The sequence below is a fragment of the Macaca fascicularis genome, chromosome 6, assembly GCF_037993035.2.
Source record: "Macaca fascicularis isolate 582-1 chromosome 6, T2T-MFA8v1.1".
Lineage (NCBI taxonomy): Eukaryota > Metazoa > Chordata > Mammalia > Primates > Cercopithecidae > Macaca > Macaca fascicularis.
Window position 1 is genome coordinate 60,543,869 of NC_088380.1, and position 24,258 is coordinate 60,568,126.

At 38.5% G+C, this 24,258-nt stretch overlaps 1 protein-coding gene across 3 annotated transcripts in view; it reads right to left on the reverse strand.

The window, feature by feature from the left end:
- Positions 1 to 24,258, reverse strand: part of CDC20B (cell division cycle 20B) — a 59,226-nt gene that overhangs the window by 11,746 nt on the left and 23,222 nt on the right. For all 3 annotated transcript variants that reach the window (XM_045393714.2, XM_005556897.4, XM_045393712.2), the window contains exons 3-8: positions 21,238 to 21,466; positions 18,160 to 18,290; positions 14,578 to 14,671; positions 7,439 to 7,555; positions 2,474 to 2,670; positions 1,316 to 1,410 (exon numbers count right to left, since the gene is read on the reverse strand). In XM_045393714.2, coding sequence (XP_045249649.2) covers positions 1,316 to 1,410; positions 2,474 to 2,670; positions 7,439 to 7,555; positions 14,578 to 14,671; positions 18,160 to 18,290; positions 21,238 to 21,466 — 863 coding nt within the window. The remainder of the gene's footprint in view (positions 1 to 1,315; positions 1,411 to 2,473; positions 2,671 to 7,438; positions 7,556 to 14,577; positions 14,672 to 18,159; positions 18,291 to 21,237; positions 21,467 to 24,258) is intronic.

Sequence of the window (24,258 nt, forward strand, 5' to 3'; positions counted from 1 at the left end):
TTAATTTAATTTTCTCTAAGGAGTAAGTAAATGATGTTCCACAATTATTTCAGACATTTCTCAAAGTCCAGTGTCACATTGTTTAAAACTATGCAATGCTGAACAGCATTCTGATAAACAATATGGGCTCTGGAGCCAGACCAGCTGGGTTATCCCAACTCTGTCACTTACTAACCATGTGACTTCAGGCTAGTGTCTTAGTTTACTCATTTGAAAAAACAAAATTGAGGATAAGAGACCACCTTATCATGTTACTGCAGTGATTAAAATGAAATTACACACATTAAAAAGTACAGCACAGTGCCTGGCACAGAGTAGTCTGAAAATGTTAGCTGCTATTATTATAAGAAACGATCTGTTCATTTTCCTCGTGGATAATGAAACTAAACTTTAACAATGCAGATTAGAAAAGGAGCTTGAGTACATAGGAAGGAGTTTGAGTACATACAAAGGAGACTGCAATAACTAAGTTGTTTTAAGTATGGCCAAAATCACAAGATATTCAAATCTCAAGTTTACATCAAATTATTTAAATACATTTTAAAAGTCTTTGGGATTTATCTAACTTAAGTCTACCTTAATCTTAAGAACTACAATATGAAAATGAATGGCTATGATTAAAAGCAGTATATATTTAGACCAGTTATGTAGGCTCACAGGAAGAAGTCACTTAATTTTTCTGGTTAAAAAAGAAGCAGTTAAACTAAATCATTAGTTCTCAAAGGGATACATCATCAGCATCACTTGGGAAATGAGAAATGGCAATTACCAGCCCCTCAAGACCTAATGGATCTGAAGCCCCCCAAGTGAAGCCAGCAATCTGCGTTTTGAGGAGCCCTCCAGGTGATTGTGATGCATGCTTAAGTTTGAGAACTACTGAACAGGATAATCTACGAGGTTCCTTCCGCCATAATTTCTGTGGGTCTGTGAATTGGAAATGTGCCCCAAAGAGCTCAACATATTCCATAGTATAGATACTGATAGCAATAAACACTTGATTTCAGCACAATATCCCTTTAGTACCTATTACTTAGCACAGAGAAACCTTTTGCTTAAAGGGAGTTTCACATTTTATCTGAACAATTTAGTGAATCCCATGCAGAAGGCACACATGGTACATGTGGGCACCAAGACACTTATATCGCCAGCAGATCAGAATACCTGAGAGGGTGGGATCATACCTGATATTAAGTCCAATGGCCTATTTTGTTGTATTTTTTTGTCAGTTTAGGTTTTGAATATTATAATTGTTTACTCAGGCCCCATAATCAATTGTTAATACAAACACAACTGTCTCCAATAAGACACTTCTTACCTGCTGAGGATAAAGTGATTCCAGCTCAGAGCCCCAACTACTGACAAATGACCAAGCATATTTCTCAGCCGCTTTTTAGTTACCACATCCCATAACTGAAAAAATGAACAAGGAGAGTTATGTAGCATTGGAGTTTTCACAGCCCACTGTCTTCTCAAAGGCCTGAGAGCCAATTACTGTTGATATTGTTAGTTTTTGTACTAAGTGAAAACCCAGCACCTCTAGCCAGCAGTTCTCAATTCTGACTGTGTATTAGAATCAGCTGGGGAGTCTGTACCACTATGGATGCAGATTTAGTTGGCGGAGTAGAACCTGGGGATATGGCAATTGTTTTAAAGCTCCCCAGGTGAATTCAATGTGTAGCCAAGGGTTGAGAATCATTACCACATTTCTAGCTCCTTCTGAATTGTGAGAATTACAAATCTGGAAATCTACCTACAGTTACCAACAAATGTATTAATAAGATGTGGGTACCCGGACACTTCCTAGAATCAGAAATTCCACTTATTGCTAAGAGACTCCTTTCCTGCCAGCTACAGATAATATTCTGATCACCAAGGGGAATGACAATTTTGGTGTAAGAAGAAATTATGACATAGACTTCACAGCATTCATTATCATTGCAGAGATGAGAAAGCAGTGAGAGAGCCATCTGTGGCCCTCCTGAATCATTTGCACATGAATGGTGTTGTTTATTCTGTTAGTAACAAAAAATAATAATAATGATACATGAGAAATTAGATAGACTGATGGAAGCTCAATAAATCCCCATTTCAAAGAGCCTGTCAGGAAAAAAAAAAAAAAAATTAGTACAGACTCCTAATCATGGCTTCAGGTGAAAAGGAGAACTGAAAGTATCTTCCTCTCTCCAAAGCTCCAGAACTGGAGATTCTACAAGCCCAACTTTAGTTTCAGAGAAAATATATTTTTAAACATGACAGAAAGATTGTGGTGGAAACTAACCAGAGTACCCTTAAGTCTTCGTTAAAAACCATTCAGTTAAAAAAAAAAAAAAAAAAGTAGAATGTCATCTCCTTTTATTCCCCATACTTTAAGAGCCACACCTAGTTTCTCTACTTTACATTAACTTATTATTAAAAGTCAATTATAGTGTAGTAATACACAGAGAACATAATGAGAAAAAAAACTGGCCAGTACTTGCACTTCTCCCTCGCTGGTGCCAACTGCCAGGCAAGTTCCCTCTTTTATCCAGGACACAGAAGAGATATAGTTACAAGTGAGACTTAAGTCTATGGTTTCAATCCCATTGCAGTTCTCCCCATTCCAGATGTATACAGCAGAGCCCAGGGCTAGGGCAACAAGATTCTGAAAACTCCAGTCTAGGATATTCAGATCTATAAGAAAAGCACTTCAAATTAGGGTAATTACACAGCCAAATGAAAACATGTTCAAATAAACAACTTTATTTATAGGGAAAAGACTAATACCATCCCATGGTTAGTTGGAAAACAGAAACATGGAACCAAGAAAATCCTTAAAAGTTCAAAAATGAAAACTGGAATAGAATCTGGTGTCAACACTCACAGTCTAATAAGCAATAATGCTTATTATTTACACGGATATATACTTATTTAGAGGCATTTAAAGAATTTGGCAGATTCATCTACCATTATTAGTACATGCAAACTTCATTTAACAGATCACTAAAAATTAAAAGCATATAATGCTTATGGAGACACCCTTGGACCTACGATATCTATAAGGGAGATGCCACCATCATTTCTAACCAAAAATACCACCCAGCTAGAAGAGGCGATGGTTCATGTATGATACCTACATGTTCTCAACAGTATTCTATAGCTTACACTAATAAGAAACCTTTGACTGCTAAGAGAAAACATATTTGTATGACAATTTATTAAAATATACCCTATCTTATTTCTTATCAGTCAGAAACTCCTGACTCACACGTATCAGTATAAAACTAAGTAGCACACCAGTTTCCCTACAGTAGTTTAAACCTCTACAATACATTCCCTCCCCGTGATAAATCTAAACTCTGAATGAAGTATAAAAAACAAACACCTGGAGACCCTGGAAAGTAAGAAAAAGCAGTAAACTAAGTAAGGGAGTCAAACTTTGGAGAAGCAACCTGGCCGGGGGTGAGTTTCCCACTTTTGTCTTTCACACATTTGCCCCGAGGACAGGCCCCAGTCATAGAGTGCCAGCGAAGACTCTGATAAAAAGGACACCATCTTTCTGGTCAGAGAAACCATGGAAATAGAGCCTGAGGCATAGAACTGATACCAGTATGAGGGGAAAGTCCTAGACATGAGAAAGCCAAAAGAAAGAGATCCTCTGAGTGTGAGTATATTAATTCACACACATCTCAGCCTTACCCCTAAATCATTTACATGCAGAAGAGACTCAAATTAGCTTAGCAAAGGCTTTAAGAAACAAACTGAGATTTGAAACCTCCATACAAGTCTCAGTCTAGGCTCTGATCCACATGTATGAGATACAGACCCAAACCAGCATGGTCAAAGTTAAAGAAACTGATCTAAGATTTGAAACACCACCCACAAATGGCAAGACAAAACTTAAAATATGAACCTAACTAGAACAAAAACATCAACCAGAAGAAAACATCAACATTCTCCACAGGAGCCAGTGACTATAACATAACATCTACAATATCCAGACAAAATTCAAAATTACTGGATAAATGTAAAGGCAAAACAACCAATAAATGAAAACTCCAAGGTGACCTAGGTATAGAAATTATGAAACAAAGACTTTAAAGCAGCCATTATATTCTCCATGAAGTGAAGAAAACCACACATGAAATGAATGAAAAGTCGTATGAAGCTTTAGCAGATAAACAGAAAACCCAAAAGTATTTTCTAAGTAAAGAAAATAGAAATCATAAAACAAAGCTCTAAAATGGAAATCAAATATACAAAAACCATAAAATACAAACTTTAAAATGGAAAAATAAAATATCTGAAAAATTCCTTGGATATGCTGAATAGCAGGATAGAGGTGATAAAGAGTAAACTTGAATATAGATAACAGAAAGTATTCAACCTAAAGAATGGGGAGAAAAAAATTTGTTAAAGAATGAAGCCTCAGGGAATTGTAGAATAATATCCAAAAATCTAACATGTGTAAGTAGAGTCAGGTCTTAGAAGCAGGATAACAAGATTTCAGATGACCATGGGGTTCTCACCAGACACCATGGAGGCCATAGTCAATGGAACAAATGCTGGGGGTAGGGAGTGGTGATGAATCTTTCAACTCAGAATTCTATATCCAGCAAAAACCTCATAAACTGGAAGATGAAAAATCTAACAGAAGTCTGTGCCAACAGACCTAATCTGCAAGAACCGCTAAAGGAAGCTCTTCAGGCGAAAGGGGCATTATATGAAAGAGAAACTTGAATCTTCAGAAATGAAGGAGAACACTGAAATTGGTAAATATTTGGGTAAACATAGGAGCCATTTTTTCCTCTTAAGCTATTTAAATATTTTTTCAATTTTAAAATGCTTACAATTGGACGGTTTTCAGTGTACGTAAATACAAAATGCATGACAGGCCAGACACAGTGGCTCACACCTGTAATCCCAGCACTTCGAGAGGCCAAGGTGGAAGGATCACTTGAGCCCAAGGAGTTCAAGACCAGCCTGGGCAACATAGTAAGACCCCATCTCTACAAAAAATCAAAAAATTACCTGGACAAGGTGGTATGTGCCAGTGGTCCCAGCTACTTGGGAGGCTAAGGCAGGAGGATCACTTGAGCCCAGGAGGTAGAGGCTACAGTAAGCCTCTACAGTCTCCAGCCTGAGCCACTGCACTCCAGCTTGGGTGACAGAGTGAGATCCTCCCTCAAAAAACAATAACAAACAAACAAACACACATGACAACTACAGTAACCTAAAAAGCACTGGGGAGTTTGAGAGACCTACATGATTGCAAGATGTTTATATATTGTGTGAAGTGTACAATAGTAACTCTATGTAGACTAAGAAAGTTTAAATCACATTGTAATCCCTAGAACAATGACGACAAAATACAATACAAAGAGATAGAGCCAAAAAGCTAAGATCAATTAAATAGAACCGAAGTAAAAGAAGAAAAGATGTCCAAGGAATAGGCCTTGGGTACTCCAACATTTAGAGGCCAGGGAAGTGGAAGAGAAACACAAATCAGTAAAAAAGGATGAGAAAGAGTGAACAAAAAGACACTCTTGGACAAAACCCAAAAGAGTGGGATATCAAGAAGGAGGGATTGATCGCCTGTCTCAAATATAGTTGTTAGGGTTCAGTATGAAGTCTAAGAAGTAACTTTTGGATTTAACAACGAGGAGTTCTTTGGTAATGTTTGGAAGAGTAGTTTCGATTGAATGATGAGACTTAAAACTTGACTAGAGTGGATTTGAGACAATATGGGGAGAGAAATAGAAAATTGTAAGTATAAAGATGTTTTGAAAGTTTTACTGTCAAAGGGAGGAAAGAAAGAGGGCTGTGCAGCTGGGTATGGTGGCTCACGTCTGTAATCCCAGCACTTTGGGAGGCCAAGGCAGGCGGATCACTTGAGGTCAGGAGTTCGAGACCAGCCTGGCCAATATGGTGAAACCCCGTTTCTCCTAAAAATACAAAAATTAGCCGGGCATGGTGGCAAATGCCTGTAGCTACACGCCCAGCTACTCAAGAGGCTGAGGCATGAGAATCGCTTAAACCCAGGAGGCGGAGGCTGCAGTGAGCCACTGCACTCCAGCCTGTGTGACACAGCAAGACTCTGTTTCAAAAAAAAAGGAAAAGAAAGAAAGAAAAAGGGCTGTGGCTTAAAGGAAAAATGGGAACAAAAGTCATTTCTTTTTAATATGAGTGTAACAGTTTTTTAACATTTTTTGAAAAGGCATCCTTCTTAGTTGGTCATGACAATAAATTCTTTTGGAGAAGGAGCTGAAAGAATAGGAAGATACAAAACTGTTCCCTTTAGGGATTTTGCTTTTTCCAGCTCATGCCTCTTTGTAGATATTCCATGGAGCCCAGGCCCCTTCCCTCTGCTCCTCTCTCCCTCACCTAGGGAGCTTACACTGGCTCCTGGCTTCAATCATAATCATCTGACCTATAGACTAGTCCATCCTCTTTCAACTACCAGCATTCGTTTCAAATAATCTGCCAAGCTTCTTCTATGTCTCATTGTCTCCTTTAATATAATATTCAAGCATAGTCTTTCCTCTCCAAATCACCTCCTCTGCCAATCTGTCTTCTCAGTGACACCACCCTTCTCCTGCTTCAAAAACTTGGAATAATCATGAATTCATTTCTCATCCCATTTCTTTTCTTCATGGAGGAAAAATAAGCCTTCACTCTTTGGCAGCTCTTTCCTACTAAGTGCATTCTGCATACTCTGCCATGAATTTTCCTTTGATGTTTCTCTTAGTCAACAACTCCCAAAACAAATCTAAATTTCTAAACTTTTCTCCATAATCTGTACCCACCTATTCACCAGTCCCCAATGTATCTTCTTCATTGTCATTAAATATCATTAATTACCAACATCCTGCCTTCTTCATGCTGTTAACAATACCAAAAATGGTCCTTCTCCTCTATACCTTTCCAAGTTCTAACAATCTTTCAAGATCCAACTTAAGTATAAATATCTCTACAACGTCTTTCTAGACAACACCGAAGCTCACTAAGCTCTTTCTAGTCTTTATAACTCCTCATATCCCATGATTTATTATTTATAATCTACCTTGGCATATGGTATCAGTTCCATGTCAGTTAGTCCTGTCCTCCAAACTAGATTACAAGCTGGGCATATAACAAGTAGACCCAATGCAGTTGTTTGACTGATTCAATTTACCCATATTTAAAATACATACATAAGAATAGACCATCATTAGTACAATTCTTTCTAATACAGTAACATAAAATGTATATTTCCCACACCATGCCAACATTAACAATACCCATCCCCGAATATGAAAGTTGCACCAGGAAAAGTCAAGTATATTAGCCATATTTGGATGTTACACTATTTGGATATGAGGCATAAAGGCCATCTGGTTTAATCAAATTTCATGTTTATACCAAGCACAGGATGCGTTTTGTCATTTCAAGTTTTCAATTCCCAATGTAAATGATAACTTACAGTAGTCATTTCGAAGACCAGTAAGATGAATCTTCACCTCTGGCTGGAGTATGGAATCGTTTATATCACTGGACCTTTTAAGATGGAAGGATTCATCTCTGACTCCATCTTTGCAGCCTGCAAGAAACAAACACTTCTACACAGCTCTATGATCCTGAAAATATAATATTTGTTATTGTGGGTGTTAAGAAATAACATTAAGTGGAAAAGCTTAATTAAGTAGAAAATAAGTAGTCATCATGATAAAACTACAGTACAAAGAGCCAGGGAAGGAAGGAAATGAAGAGTACTTCAGTATTAATTTAAACAAGAATATTAAAAATTTTTTCAACACTTTCTAATAAAAAGCACATGCATACAGCACATTCTAATAAAAAGCCTCATATCCAAATAGTGTAACATCCAAATATGGCTAATATACTTGACTTTTCCTGGTGCAACTTTCATATTCAGGGATGGGTATTGTTAATGTTGGCATGGTGTGGGAAATATACATTTTGTGTTACTGTATTAGAAAGAATTGTACTAATGATGGTCTATTCTTATGTATGTATACACTGAATGAAGAAGACAGATCTTGTGGGGAGTACACAGAGATATTACATCATGCTTTGAATATTTCTTCTGTTATTTGGGATTTTAAAACCAAAGTGAATTTTGCTTTTCCACATCAAGACTTACCTGGTACACCCATGCCCTACTCTGAGACTTCATCAATAAATATTTACTGATTCATTGATTTTAGCTCTTTCTCTCAATATTTCAGTATCAGAGCACACAGACTTACTGCTTTTGGTTAATTTTACCCATGACTATCTAAGGTCAGTATTCTATCTTTTGTTCAGTTCTCATCAAAAGACCATACTAAGTTCAAACCACAAGCCACTGTCTTTTCATCTCCAACCACTCAGCTTGTGATCAAACTGAGAATTATAAAATCAAAAGAAAACAAGACCACCTACCTAGGTGACTTGTGGTGTCTATGACCAGATGGCTTCTGATAAAAGCATGAGAGCTTCACAATGCTACACCAAGAAACCAAATTGTTACTCATAAATTCCTGCTTCCGTGTTAGCTATGAAAACCTGTAGTTGAGGGCAAAACTGCAAGATTACTAAAAATACTTAGGCTTGCTGATAAAGTATCACCAATGTTTTTTTAAAAAAAATCAATACCCAAAGAATGAACAAAAAAACTCCTGGGGCTGGGCACGGTGGCTCACGCCTGCAATCCCAGCACTTTAGGAGCTGAGGCAGGCAGATTGCCTGAGCCCAGGAGTTTGAGACCTACCTGGGCAACATGGCGAAACCCAGTCTCTACAAAAAATACAGAAATTAGCCGGGCTTGCTGGCCCATACCTGTAGTCCCAGCTACTTGGGAGGCTTAAGGGGGAGGATCGCTTGAGCCAGGAGGCCAGTGCTACCATGGCTGCACCACTGCACATCGGCCTGGGTGACAGAGTGAGGCTCTGTCTCTAAAAAAAATAAAAAATAAGACATGAAGAAACCTTAAATACACATTACTAAGTGAAAGAAGACAATCTGAAAAAACTATATATTGTATGATTCCAACTATATGACATTCTGGAAAACGAAAAACTATAGATACAGCAAAAAGGTTTCTATGGGAAGGGGCGAGACGGATGAATAGACAAAGTAGTGAGCATTTTTAGGAAAATGAAACTATTCTGTATATTGTAACAGTGATACATGTCATTATACATCGGTCAAACCCATAGAATACATAACATCAAGAATTAACTCTAATGTAAACTATGGACTTTGGGTGACAATGATGTGTCAATGTAGGTTCATTGATTGTAACAAATGTACCACTCTGGTGGGAGATGTTGATGATGGGGGAGGCTGTGCATGTGTGCATGTGTGGTAACAAGAAGGGAACATGCACCTTCTGCCTAATTTTGCTGTGAACCTAAAACAAATCTAAATAATACAGTTTGTGTGTGTGTGTGTGTGTGTGTGTGTGTGTGTGTGTGTGTGTGTGTGTGTGTATAGAGAGAGAGAGAGAGAGACTCCTAAAATATCAGAATAATATAGGCACATTATCTCTGGCTTCATAGAACATATATTTTTTATTCTAAGTCAAATATTCAGCACCTTACAAAAACAAAAACTTGTTGCTGTTTAGGACAAAAGAAGATGAGAGAGCTGAGGAACGACATGTCCCCATACATTTTATTTTGCTTTTAAGAAAATATCATTCTAAGGAAAAGACAAGGTTCACACTCCCATCCCAACCATACTTTCCCAAACCCCCAAAAGAACATTTAGAAGGCCTGAAATTTTGTCCCTGTTTTTATGCATCTAACTCAATTTTTTCCCCTTTTTACTGCTGGGAAACAGACACTTGAAGAATAAATATGCACAAAGTTCTAGATAGAAGCTTGTCCAATCTGCAGCCCGCAAGGCACATGCAGCCCAGGAGGGCTTTGAATGCAGCCCAACACAAATTTGTAAACTTTTTTAAAACATTACGAGATTTTTTGTGATTTTTTTTTTTTAGCTCACCAGCTATCTTTACTGTTAGTGTATTTTATGTGTGGCCCAAGACAATCCTCCTTCTTCTAATGTGGCCAGGGAAGCCAAAAGACTGGACACCCCTGTATTTAGAAGTTGAAAGTGTCTATTTATGTGTTATCTACATAATTTTTAAAAGAAAATTTCCAAAAAAAAAATTTTTTTTTTGAGAAGGAGTTTCACTTTATCACCCATGCTGGAGTACAGTGGCTCAATCTCGGCTCACTGCAACCTCCGCCTCCTGGGTTCAAGCAATTCTCCTGCCTCAGCCTCCCGAGTAGCTGGGACTACAGGCACCCGCCACCATGCCCGGCTAATTTTTGTGTGTATTTTCAGTAGAGACGGGGGTTTCACTATGTTGGCCAGGCTGGTCTCGAACTCCTGACCTTGTGATCCACCCACCTTGGCCTCCCAAAGTGCCGGGATTATAGGCGTGAGCCACCGCGCCCAGCCCCAAAACATATTTTTAATAAAAAATTGGGACACGCCAGGTGCTGTGGTTCACACCGGTAATCCCAGCACTTTGGGAGGCCAAGGGTGGACAGATCACTTGTGGCTGGAGTTCAAGACTAGCCTGGGCAACATGGTGAAACCCCGTCTCTACTAAAAGTACAAAAATTAGCCAGGTGTGGTAGCACAGGCCTGTAATCCCTACTATTCGGGAGGCTGAGGCAGGAGAATTGCTCCAATCCAGAAGGTGGAGGTTGCCATGAGCCAAGATCACACTACTGCACTCTAGCCTGGGCGATACAGCAAGACTTCGTCTCAAAAAAAAAAAAAAAAAAATTAGGACAAGCCATAAAAACAGACATCTACTTTAGCATTGAGGATTTCTGTCTCCTTGTTCACATTTATATTTGAGACCTTGCCAAAGCACCCCATGGATATGCTTACCAGAACTTATTCCAGAGGGAAATGTAGCAGGCAAGTTTCCTCAGCATTTATGAAATGAACCACACTAGTTCTCTCAAGAGGGTTCTCACACAGAATTCTGGCTCCCAAACAATTATTTTCCAACCATGACAGTAATCTCATGAATAACACAAAAACTTTCATGATGGCAACAGAAAGTAGGAATGAAAACACATGGGGCTCAGGGTCAAAAGACTTTGGGAGGCCAAGCACAGTGGCTCATGCCTATAATCTCAACACTTTGGAAAGCTGAGGCGGGTGGAGCATTTGAGGTCAGGAGTTGGAGACCAGTCTGGCCAATATGGTGAAACCCCTTCTCTACTAAAAATAAAAAATTAGCTGGGCATGGTGGTATGTGCCTGTAATCCCAAGCTAAGACAGGAGAATCGCTTGAACCCAGGAGACAGAGGGCTGCAGTGAACTGAGATCGCGCCACTGCACTCCAGCTTGGGCAATAGAGCAAGACTCTGTCTCAAAAAAAAAAGAAAGAAAGAAAGAAAGAAATAACTGAGAGCTCCAAATGTAGCATGGAACAAGGACCTTCTAGAAATTGCCACAGGCAATCATCTCCCCACTGCATGGCTACAGAGCTTCCCTGTTACACTCACAACACCACCATCTGAAGTTTCCTACCAGCTTTGGGCAAAGAGGTACACCTGAAAGTTTACAGGGGCTGCCTGCTGTAAGGTTTCAGAGTCATCAGATATGGACAAGGCATAAAGAATTGCTTTATATACACAGCACCTGGATAACATTTGCCCCATGATCCACTGATGAGCAATTACTTGGCTTACGTGGGATCTATTTCATAGTTTAAATTTCCTTAAAAGAATCAATAACAGAGTCTTGCATAGAACATTCAGAGGGCCTCTCAGTTAGTCTTTGCCTCCAACATCCTCCTGTTCAAATCATTTCTTCATGCTGCCACTAAAGTGATCTATGGGAAGGGGAGAGACAGATGTAAGTCAAGTCAAGTCGGTGGAAGGGCCATATAAGCTTATTTCCTCCGCCTCCTATTTTCAGCGTAAGTACAGCAAATGACTTTTTAAAGGGGTGAAAACACAAGAACAAACAGTATGAGAGTGAATACAGCAGTGGGCAAGAGAGTGCAATAATTTTCTAGAAAGTGAATAATGGATTAATAACTGACCAAGAAGAGCATAAGAAACTACCCCTCAAGTGCCTGCAAAGGGAGACAGTGAAGAGGGAGACAGTGAAGAGAAACAAGCTGATTTGCCTTGCAAAATCCCACAAGGGCTCAGAGGCACAGAGAAGACTGAGAGGTGGGTTAGTTGAAAGACTGTCAAGTTCCCACACATACACACACACCCTGCCCAACCAAGTAAATACATACACACATATATGCATATACCAGAAGAAACCAGATGTTTATTCTCTGGATAAATAAAAATGACAATTTTTTTAATTCAATAGCACCAGGCACCATGGAGATGTATGAAACAAAAAAAAACAGATTTTGAGTTAAAAAAAAAAAAAAAGACAGTCTCACTTTGTCCCCCAGGCTGGAGTGCAGTGGTGTGATTTCAGCTTACTACAACCTCCGCCTCCCAGGTTCAAGTGATTCTCCTGCCTCAACCTCCCAAGTAGCTAGGATTACAGGTGTGAGCCACTATGCTCAGCTAATTTTTGTGGTTTTAGTAGAGATGGGGTCTCACCATGTTGGCCAGGCTGGTCTCAAACTCCTGGCTTCAAGTGATCCACCGCCTCGGCCTCTGAAAGTGCTAGGATTGCAGGCTTGACCCACCGTGCCTGTACTAAAATCTTTATGCTGAATTTACCCTGGTGCTCTTTAACCTAGGATAGAAGAACTAAGCTCTTTACCCTAGTACTATTTTTAAAATGCACAGCTTTCGGGAAAGTTTTTACTCTGAAAGAGAGAAACCAAAGTAAATGAGGGGTTGGAGGGAGAGAAAACCAAAGCAAAGGAAAACAACGCAGAGAGCACAGAAGTATTTCCAAAACTCTACAAAATAATATTGTCAGAGATATAGGAGAAGGTGGTATATCCATGAAGCACCAACAAGATGCTGTAAAGAAAAAAAAAAAAAAAGGAACAGAGTACAGAAATTGCTTTTAAAAAATTAAAAGTAGGAGAGCCAAAATAAAAAGTTTCATAGGAAGGCTGGTGAATAGAGTTGAGGAAATCACCCAAAAGGTTAAAAAAAAAAAAAAAAAGTGAGATGAAAAATAGAAGATAAAAGATAAGAGAATTGGAGAGTCAATCCAGAATATTTCATAAAGAAAGAAAAAATAAACGATAGTGAAAAAAATATTAAAAAATAATTGAAGCAACTTTCCAAGAACTATAGGATATGGATCTCCAAGAATGAAAATATCCACCAATGGGCTTTTGATTTACAATGAGTTGGGTTTTTTTTCAGTGCCAAGCTTTATCATCATGAAATCTTAGAACACTTGGTGATAAAAGGCTTTTCTAAGAGCATCAAAAGAGAAAAAGCAAAGTTGAAGTCAAATTAACACAGGACTTCTCAACAGCAACAGTGGATGCTAGAAAATAATAAAGCAATATTGTCAAAATTCTGAGTGAAACTAGAATTTATAGCCAGCCAAACTATGAATCAAGCATAAAAGAAGAATAAGGACATTTTCAGACCAGCAAACCCAGAAAGAGCATAACATAGCTGCCCAAAAATAGTGGATCTAATATTGATGAAAAGTCCTGGAAGACAACCGTGCAACTGGCCAAGAAAGCAGCCTGTTCAGCAGGCTCTCAGCGGGAGGTCATCAAGGAAAAGAAGAAACTGGAATGAGTGAGCACATGGAAATTGTTATTGACAGCTACGGAACAAAACATTGGAGCATTTAGAGGAAATATTAATAGTGTCATAGATATCTAGTAAATGAAAAATAAGGCAATTTTTAATACTCAGCAAAAGTTATACTAGAAAAGAAGCACAATTATACTATTTGACTTGATAGTGAATAATAGTTGTGTAGTAATATGTAAACATTAACTTCTAATTTTACTTTTTTAAAGTGTGATATAAGCATGTCAAGAAACTGATGAAACTGAATGAGGCAGAAAGATAACTAAATTCTTACCTACTATGCCTGTAATCCCAGCACTTTGGGAGGCTGAGGCAAGAGGATCACTTGTGGCCAGGAGTTCGAGACCAGCCATAGCCAACATGGTGAACCCCAACTCTACTAAAAATACAAAAAAAAAATTAACCAGGCATGGTGGTGCATGCCTATAATCCCAGCTACTCAGGAAGCTGAGGCATGAGAATCCTCTGAACCTGGGAGGCAAAGGTTGCAGTGAGCCGAGATCGCACCACTGCACTCCAGCCTGAGCAACACCAAAAACAAAAAAGTCATGATCAAGTCTAAAATCGCAAGAAATAGCAGTTTACCAATATTATTTAGAAAGTAGATGTAAATACCAGGAGTACAGCTGGAAGAGCTAAAGGTGGTCACCTATAGAGAATGGGACTTGGAGGTAGGGGTAGTTAGAACAGAGGTTTATGAGAATTATTCAAATGTTACAATTAGGTTGATTTAGTCTGTTATTATTTATTATTATATATTTATATCATATATCTTTAATATTATAAAATATATTTAAAATAATTTATTTTAAGATTAGGAAGACATGAAGGAGGCAGAGAGAGGAGGGCAGGAAGGAAGGACAATGTCTTGACCCTGTACCTTTCCAAACACATTGGGATTGCTCACAGAGCTGCATTTTTCCATTAGCCTGCTGAACCACCTTCTGGGTTACAAAGAGTTGTTTTAGGCATTTCTGAAAATAAGCACACATAAAGAGAATACTTCTTTAGAAACATATATGTACAACTAAAATGTGATGTATAATATAGAATTACAACTGGTAATTCACTAAGGAGTTCAAAGATTCCACATTGTAAAAGCCAACACCACAATAATCACTATTATTTATTAACTAAACACTATGTAACGAACAGTGCTGAGCATTTTACATATATTATTTCTCCTGCTCTATGGAGTTCAACAACTCCATAATTAAAAGTAGGAGAGCCAAAATAAAAAGTTTTATAGGAAGGTTGGTGAACAGAGTTGAGGAAATCACCCAAAAGGTTAAAAAAAAAAAAAAGTGAGATGAAAAATAGAAGATAAAAGATAAGAGAATTGGAGAGACAATCCAAATATTTCATAAAGAAAAAATAAATGATAGTCAAAAAAATTATTAAAAATAATTCAAGCAACTTTCCAAGAACTATAGGATATGGATCTCCAAGAATGAAAATATCCACCAATGGGCTTTTGATTTATAATGAGTCTTTTTTTTAATGCCAAGCTTTATCATCATGAAATCATAGAACACTGGTGATAAAAGATTATGGAGTTCAACAACTCCATAGAGCAGGTATTTTTTGGCTAGAATAAAATCTTTTTTTATTCTTCTAGCCTAAAAATCCGTTTAGCCTATACACCATAGGCTGGTGACATCTCCAAAGCCTGCCACAACTGAACTGCCATCTTAAGGTCCCTTTTTGTCAACACCTTCACAGAGTTCTTAAGTAAGTTTACTAAAATTCCATGTGCACAAAAATCTGGGTCCTATCCCTTTGGGCCAATATACAAAGAGCACTTCTGACATTCTTACATCCAACTTCAATCAAAAACCCCTGGGAAAATTAGTAATAAGTGGAAAGAAAAATAACTGATGAAATTTCCTAAAAACATACTGATAAATGGTTAAAACAGAGAAGATTCTGTTTTGCTTCTTCGCAACAAGATATTTCCTCTCCCAAATATGACAAATACTGTGTCAGGTTCACAACTGCGCCAAAGGTCATGTTGAGGTCCTGAGTGAGAGGGTGGGTGAATGAGCAGAAAGAACACTCGGGGGTTGGCCATAGGCAGGTGAATGATTTTATTCAGCAGCAGCTCTCATCAACAGCTTTCTTAACTAGCTCTCTACACTGTTCACCTTTATCTCAGCTGCTTAATTCCGTGACCCCCACACACAGCTGCATGGCTGGCTCTCCCTTGCCTTCAGGGTCAGCAGCTTAACACTTTCTTTCTCTGGGCACGAGCAAGCCAAGCTGTGTTCTGGCTCCCCTCATCCATCTGCAAAGACGGACAGCTCTGGCTTTCTCTTTCTCCAGGTGCCAGCTCCTGCACAGTGTCAACAGGGCAATTATACCTTTTACAGACAACAGTCGCTTAGAGCCAAGTGATGGCTTTGCAGGTGTTACAGCTATAGTGGTGAGCTTCTCCATGTTGTGTCTACATGGCTGACAACAAGTGGAGTTATACACCTGTGCTCTAGACTCACTGAGTCATGAAGAATGTGAACATCCTACCTCAGCCTATCCTTGACCAAAGCACAGCCATGTTCCTCACACTCTGGGTCCCCACCGTTCAGAAAGAAGTCTCTCTGACAGGCAACGTTTTGGTATTTTGTTTTTCTTCCTTGATGTTATGTCACATAATTGGCATTGCTGTCAATGAATCATGGTTTTTAGTTACTCAAGGTAGAACAACTAACTGGAAAGCAGGGTTTCCCAATCTTGGCACTATGGGCATTTGGCAGCCGATAATTCATTGTTGTGGGAGCTGTTCTGTGCATTGTAGGATGTTTAGCAGTAACCCAGGCCTTCACACACGAGATGCTCTCCCCCTGAGTTGTAACAATCAAATGTCTTTAGATATTGCCAAATGACCCTTGATGAGTAAAATCACCCCAAATTGAGAACCATTAGTATAAAATAATATTCCTAAAATGGCCTGCTCATCAGTAGTTCAATGACCTCTTCACAGACTCACTTCTTCAGAATCCCACAGTTACCACAAAGCTGATCACAGCAAGGTTTAGCAGGCACTTCTGTTCCGTGGGTGCAGGGGTGCTCTTTCCTAGATTAGATCTACTTACCACTTTAATCAGCAACTTAATATGGAGCTCCTGGAGGATGAATTCTGAAAGTCTCCACGGCTATGCAGGCCCTTGTTGTGGAACACCCTCCAGATGATCAGTGAGGACCACATGAAGACACACGTTTACTCTACAGGGGAAAGACCTCACTTCGTGTCTTCACCACTCTCTAAGCTATTTGACTTCTAACTAATCATGGCAAAAAATGCTCTCCTTAACATCGTAGATCAGCTTCCATTATCCCCTGTCCAGGTTCTTCAGTGATGCTGGGGTGACGTTCCAGCTGGTATAACAATTGCTAAGGAGTATCTTGCCAACACCATCATGAGCCCACAGATGGAGCCACGAACCTTGCTGCCACCAGTTACCAGAAAGGATAAGAGGAAGGAAAAGGGAAATCCTAAAGGGTGGGACAGCAAAAACTCCAATCAGCAGTAGGGGGTGAAAAAGAAAGGAGTGTTAATAACCTGGTCCAGGTTTGAGGCCACCAGTGCCCCCTAATTATCTCAGTGGGACTCCCCAGCCATTCCCTATCCTCCAAACCCATATCCAACAATAAAGCACGCATCAAAACACCTGCTCTAAAACATTGACTTCCAACTGCATATGAGTTCAGATAACTAAAATTTATATTTATAATATTTTATTATTCTTCTAGCAAAATAGCCAAGCACAGAAAAAAGGCATACACTGAATAAGTAATTTTGCCTACATTGAGAATTTATGACTTTTCTAGTTCGAAGTTTTTGAACTGAAACATTGATTCCTTCAAAGATTCTTCACTGGATTTGATAAATTCAAAAACATGTTATTGATATTTAATGTGCCCAAAAGATTTATGTCAGACTCCTAAGATCTTAAAACTATGATAAATAAGAGATACCTAAATGTAATAAATGTACTTAACCAAGAAAAAAACAACAAGAAAGGCTTAAGGTAAATATTTAAAAGACCATCATATAGAGGTATAATTCAACTTTTCCTAAGAGACCCCAAAGGACAGATCACATCATCACACAGATGGAAATGATGACAGCAAGAGATCCTTAGGCTAAGAGGAAGCATACCATAATAAGTATAATTTCATTATATTTTTAACTTTTACCTGTTTGTAAAGATAAAATGGTTATTCTCATTTTCACTTTTTTAATTAATCCCAATTCAACAGTTTCTCATATATTTGGGGGGTATCTTCTTTCTTTTACAAAGTGGCTCTATTCATATCCTTTAATTATTCATTTTTTTTTTACCAGGAATGCATCATTTTCTCATTGATGGGTAAGAGCAGCTAAGCAACTTTTTCCTTACATTTGCGGCTAAGTTGTCTCAGCTTCTCTAGACGAGGGATCTTCAGTTTTTTTCTCTTTACCTACCTGCCCTTTTGAGGCAACATTTTCTTTCCAGTCTCTGTCCATTGTATGAGGTGCTTTGCAAAAATGGAGAGCAGAGTTACTTGTTTCAGAAATTCCTTTGCTGGGGGCTTTCGGTGGTTCTTTGCAGGATCCTACAAGAAAGACATTTATCTTTGAATTTGGTTTTTAAAACAAGATAATCAATTTGATTGTAGGACTGGCCATGGCATCTTTCACAGTAGGACAGAGTGAGAAAGTCCAAGCTCTCATCGCTCCAAAGTCCATTGCAGAGAGCAGAACGGAATTTTATCCAGACTGCTGACTTCATAAGGTTGTCACTCAATGAGAAAGCTGCCTCAGTGGTCTCTAGAGCAGGGAAGAGGTGCCAAGATTAAAGACCTGACTTCATCTGCAGCGGCAGCAGTGTAAATGCTTTATCTCTGTATGGAAAAAAAAAAAACAGATTTGCACATTTGAAGAATGGATAGAAACAGTTCCACAGTTTTAAATGATAGTGGAAAGAGTATCCGGTTTGCCTGAGCTGTGGTCATCCTGCAAGGAAAGCATTATGGGATGCTTGCTTTGCCAGCATTGACATTCACTGCATAATCATGAGCAAATCACTCTGCCTCTCTCCCCCTTTCTATTGCAGAAAGATGTTTTAAAGATAGTTTAAGATGGCATCAGTGAAATACTTTCTAAGTTAAAGTAATAGAAGAGTTAGTGTTTCTTGCATCAATATTATTCCTACCTATTCTCTTCTCAAGATTGAGAAAGCCCTTTACCAGACTTTCAACTGCACTGGAAACCTGTCAAGTCATTCTCTAAAACTAAATATCTGCCATATCACTTGTTCATCACAGGAGCCAAGGGACCATTGGAAAATCTTGGCCTTTTGCTATGTGACAATCTCTTCTTCATTTGGACAACCATGGGCTTGATAAACTCTCACTAATGTTCCTAGAGCCTAGTACCTCAAGTACTGAGACATTCAAAATTTAAGCAATATAGATTACATTTAGGGAGAAGAAGGATAAAAATATGAAATGTTGGTCAAAGTTTTAGATCTTGCTCTTTGTCCTGAGAAATTATGCATGCTTGCTTTCTCGTGGTATTTGTAAAAGAGTACAGGGAAGAAAAAGCCAGCTCTGAGAACTTCAAATGAGAAAGAAAAAGTTGCAGTCAGCGGCTAGTACTGACAATCACCCCAGTTATAAACAAAGAAGTCAGGTCCACCAGCCTAAGAAAGAAGGGACCTCTCAGGTTCTGTCCACAGAGCATGACTGAAAACAAACCTCTCTGTAAATGTCCCTTTGGAATGGGAGGATCTTCAGTATCTGCTCTTCTAAAACAAAAAGAAAGAAACCCCACTAGCAAAGCACTGAGAAACCAATAGATCTGATTAATCCCTAGTATTAACTTAAGTAGAAAAATAAAATGGCCTTTCTTGTAAAATCCTTTTGGTTAATATCTGATTTCTGAATTTCTCACACAATGCCATACTTTTTTAAAAAATCAATAAATTAATTTAGAGCCTCGAAAGAAAAAGGGAGCCCCTAATTTTAGCCAGAAATTCTTCCAAAAACAATCAGCATCAAAACTGTCCCTCAATTGCACTGAGATACAAAAGATTTCTTTTAGAAGATAGTCATAACAATGACCTTTTTCACAACCCCTTATCTCCTACTGCTTCCCTCCTTGGTTATTAAATATTTTCAATTATTAAATACTTTCAGTATTAATGCCTGTCGTCACATGGGAACTTCATTGGTTTGAAAAAAATCTGGGCTCCCTTTCAATCGGCAGACTGCAATGCATCATCGTGTCTGATGTCATTGAAAAGAGCTGGCACTTCTATTAACATTTGTCTTAATAAATACGCTGATAGTCAAAAGAATTATGTTGCCTATGATTCTCAAAAGAGAGAATGGGCATTACATCAGCTAATGATAGGTGACAAATTTTGCTTCTGAAGGATGGGAATGAAAATGGCTGTGCCCAAATGAGAATTACATATTTCAGAGAGAGAGTTTGTGTTTCGGGGCTCTGGCAGGTTGATCATGGATCCTGCCCATCACACTGGTGGTTTGGAGCCCACTCCCCCATCTCTGCCGCATCATAGACTGTCTCTCACTCTCCTTTCCTTCCCTTTTCTTCACTTTCCCTACTACTTTTGGAGGCTCTTCTTTCTTCTTTCTTTCTCCTCTTCCTCCTCCTCCTCCTCTGTCTCCTTCTCCTCTCTTCTCTCTTTTTGTCTCTCTCCCCTCATCCATCCCCTCATCCCTCTCTCTTGCTTCCTTCCTCTTACTTTCTCTTCCTCTCATTCTCTCCTGCTTGTGTCTTTTCCTTCTATTTCACATCTGATTATTCCATTACTAACGCATAATTTTTCCTTAATCTGTATACCAGGAACCTTACCAGTCATTAAAATTCTATACTTTGCAAAACAAAAGCACATATATATGTGTGTGTATACATATACATATATACATACACATTCATACATACAGTCTTTTCAAAAGTTATCAACTAACCAATGCAAGTCTCGAAAACATATTAAAATTAAGCTAAATTTGGCCTGAGGATGTAGGATGAGTCCCTACATCTTAAATTGCAACCTAACTTGGGATGTAAACTAACTGAAAGCTTAACTTAGCTGAGTCTCCGCCAATCACAGAAGCTGAGCTTCAGTCAATCACAGGTGGCCAACTAATCAGACCACGTGCAAATAAGGCAAACTGAGCTGTAGCCAATCAGGCCGGCTTCTACTCACTCCCAATTCCTGTCCATAAATGCTGCTCGCCCCCACATGGCGGAGTGGTTCTCTGGTTGCCCATTGGCCAATGGTTCTTTGCACAACTAACTTTGTTAAATTTAATTTGTCTAAAGTTTTGGGTTTTTTTTTTTAACACATACAGTACCTTTCCTTTGTTTTTGTGTCATTTCTCCCCACCTTGGAAATTTCTTATTCAAAGGGAGAAAAAGAGAAAAGAGTTGACTCAATGTGGCACTCCTTAGTTCTACAAGACAAAGAATCTCTCAGGAACGTATCTTTTATTCACGTTGTGTAACTGGGCTGTGGCATTTGGGGCTCCTCACCTGGAGTCCAGGTTTCTTTCTCAGGCGTTGTCTTCAGCACTGATCCGGAAGCTTCTGGGAGGTAGGTGGTTGACTGCTCTTCCCCAAAGGAATCAGAGGACAAAGCCCTAGTTTGACTTTGCCTCCACCTTGTGGTAATGGGGCTACTCGCAACAGGAACTTCCGCGGACAACCTCTTCGCAAAGTGACTCTTAAAGTCAGAATACGTAGCATTAACTGAATCAAATACCTGTTTAACAACAAAAACAGCTCTAACTCCACTGGCCTCAGTGATGCAAAAGTAAAAATTCCCTAGAAGAGACTTCAGATGACTCATCTAGTACAACACCAATAAAATATATATAATGAGATTTTTTAATTTTTGTAACCTGGATGTTATTTTATATATTTATATATATTTTTGTATATAGTTATACATTAAATGTTATATTTTACAGTTATATATTATATAAACATAAATCTGTTATCTTGTATATATTTATATTTATATATGAAATATGTTATATTTTATATATTTTTATATTGATATTTATATATAAAAGTTATATTTTATATTTATATTTATAAAACATGTTATTTTTACATGTATTTATATATAAACATGTTACATTTTTATATACTTATGTGTAAACTGTTACATTTTATATATATTTATGTGTAAAATACGTCATATTTTTATGTTTATATGTGAAATCTATTATTTTATATGTAAAATAGATATACATTTTTTCTATCTAAAAAGCAACAAAATGCTACTACTTACTTAGAGCCTCTGCTGAAGGGTCTGTAGGTATACCAAAGTAGTTTAGGGAGTAATTACATTTATAAATATTACCGTCACATATCAGTGTAAAATATGACATATGATACAACACTATGTACTGAACATGCAAGATGTTTGTATGAAATAATAAAATTTCAAATCTGGATATAAACAGCAATTTTCTAGTCCAAACCCTTCATTTCACAGATGGGGAAGCTGAGGCCTAGAGAAAGTAAGTGATTTGCTCGTCTGTCCATCCTCTCTAAGAAACACTAGGAGTTTGATATTTATAGAGCCTGTAGTAGTGAACCATCCCATGTAGCCATGTGAAATTAAAATGTAAGTGACAAACTAGAAATGAATTATCGTTTAACAAAATGACAGACAACTTATATTAAAATCCTAGTCATAAAGAGCTCTTATAGAAATTGACAAGTTTACCAACTCAATAGAAAAACTGGGGCATAGTACATTAAAAAGGCAATTCATAAAAGAGATATATAAATGCCCAAAAGATATTTAATCTCACTAGCAATCAAAGAAATGCAAATTTAAAACAGCAATGAGATGTTAGCAATAATTTTTTTGTGACAATCCCTGGTGTTGAAGGTGCCAAAAACAAACACTGGCATGCACTGCTGGTGGGGGTTAAATTAGTATCTGGAAAGGACTTTTGGACAATGTCCTTTCAAAAGCCCTCAAATATGTGCATAACTTCTACTGACCCAGCAATATCACCTCTAAGAATTTAAAAAAGAAATCAGCTGGCCATGGCGGCTCATGCCTGTAATCCTAGCTCTTTGTGAGGCTGAGGCAGGCAGATTGCTTGAGCCCAGGTGTTCGGGACCAGCCTGGGCAACAAGGCAAAACCCTGTCTCTACAAAAAGTACAAGAATGAGTCAAGCATGGTGGCGTGCACTTGAATTGCCAGCTACTTGACGGGGCTGAGGTAGGAGGATTGCTCGCTGCAGTGAGCCACATTGGCGCCACTGCACTCCAGCCTGGGCGACAAAGTGAGACCCTCTCTCAAAGTAAAAAAAAACAAAAGAAAAGAAAGAAAAAAAAATCTAAGATACGAACCAAGATGGAGAAAACATCCAGCATTTACTGACTGCTTACTATGTATGAACCCATATGTAAAGGGTTTTACACATGTTTGTATTTAATCCTAAGAAACATCTGTGAAGCAGATGTTATTTATGCCCATTATATCAGTGAAGAAACTGAGGCTTAGAGGTCAAGTGAATTGCCCAAGACTACACAGTAAGTGGAGATACCACACCCGAGGCTCACCTGTCTGACCCCAGAGTCCAGGCTCTCAACTGAGAACATGAGGGTGTGTACTGCATTTTACATGTTTGTAAGTACAAAAAGATGTGAGACAGACTAAATATTTACCAATGGAGAACTGACTAGGCAAACTAACAGGACATCTCTAAGAGGGACTGCTCTGCTGCCATCAGAAATGGCATACATTAGGAAAACGTAAACTAAACCACACCAAAGCACCACTTCACACCCAAGAGGATGGTTAGAATTTTTTTAATGGAAACTAATAAGCATTGGTAAGGATGCAAAGAAACTGGAAGGTTTTTACATTGCAGGTGTACAGAATGTGAAAGGATGCAGTCACTGTGGAAGATTAGTTTGGTGATCCCTCAAAAAGATAAACCTAGAATTACCACATGACCCAGCAAGTCCACTCGTAGGTATATGTACTCAAATTCATGTGCACATATGTTCATAGTAGCGCTAATCACACTAAGAAGGTGCAGACAGCCCAAATGCTCATCAACAGATGAACGTGTAGACAAATCATAGGACGTATCTACATATGCAAGTGATCTACATATCACTCCCAAGAGGAATGAGTTGCTGATACATGTCATAATGTGCATAAGCCTTGAAAGCATTATGCTAAGTGAAAGAAGCCAGACAGGAAAGGTCACATATCGTATGATTCCATCTATAGGAAACAGTCAGCATAAGAAAATCCACAGGGAGAGAACACAGATTGGTCATTGTCAGAGATTAGGGGAGGAGGAAATGGGGAGCAACTGCTTAATGGGTATGGAGTTTTCTTTTGAGGTGATGAAAACGTTTTGGAACAAGAGAGAAGTGGTGGTTCCAGAACATTGGGAATACACTAAAACCACTGAATTGGTGTCTTAAAAGGTTATTTTTGGCCGAGTACAGTGGCTCACACCTGTAATCCCAACACTTTGGGAGACTGAGGCGGGTAAATCACCTGAGCTCAG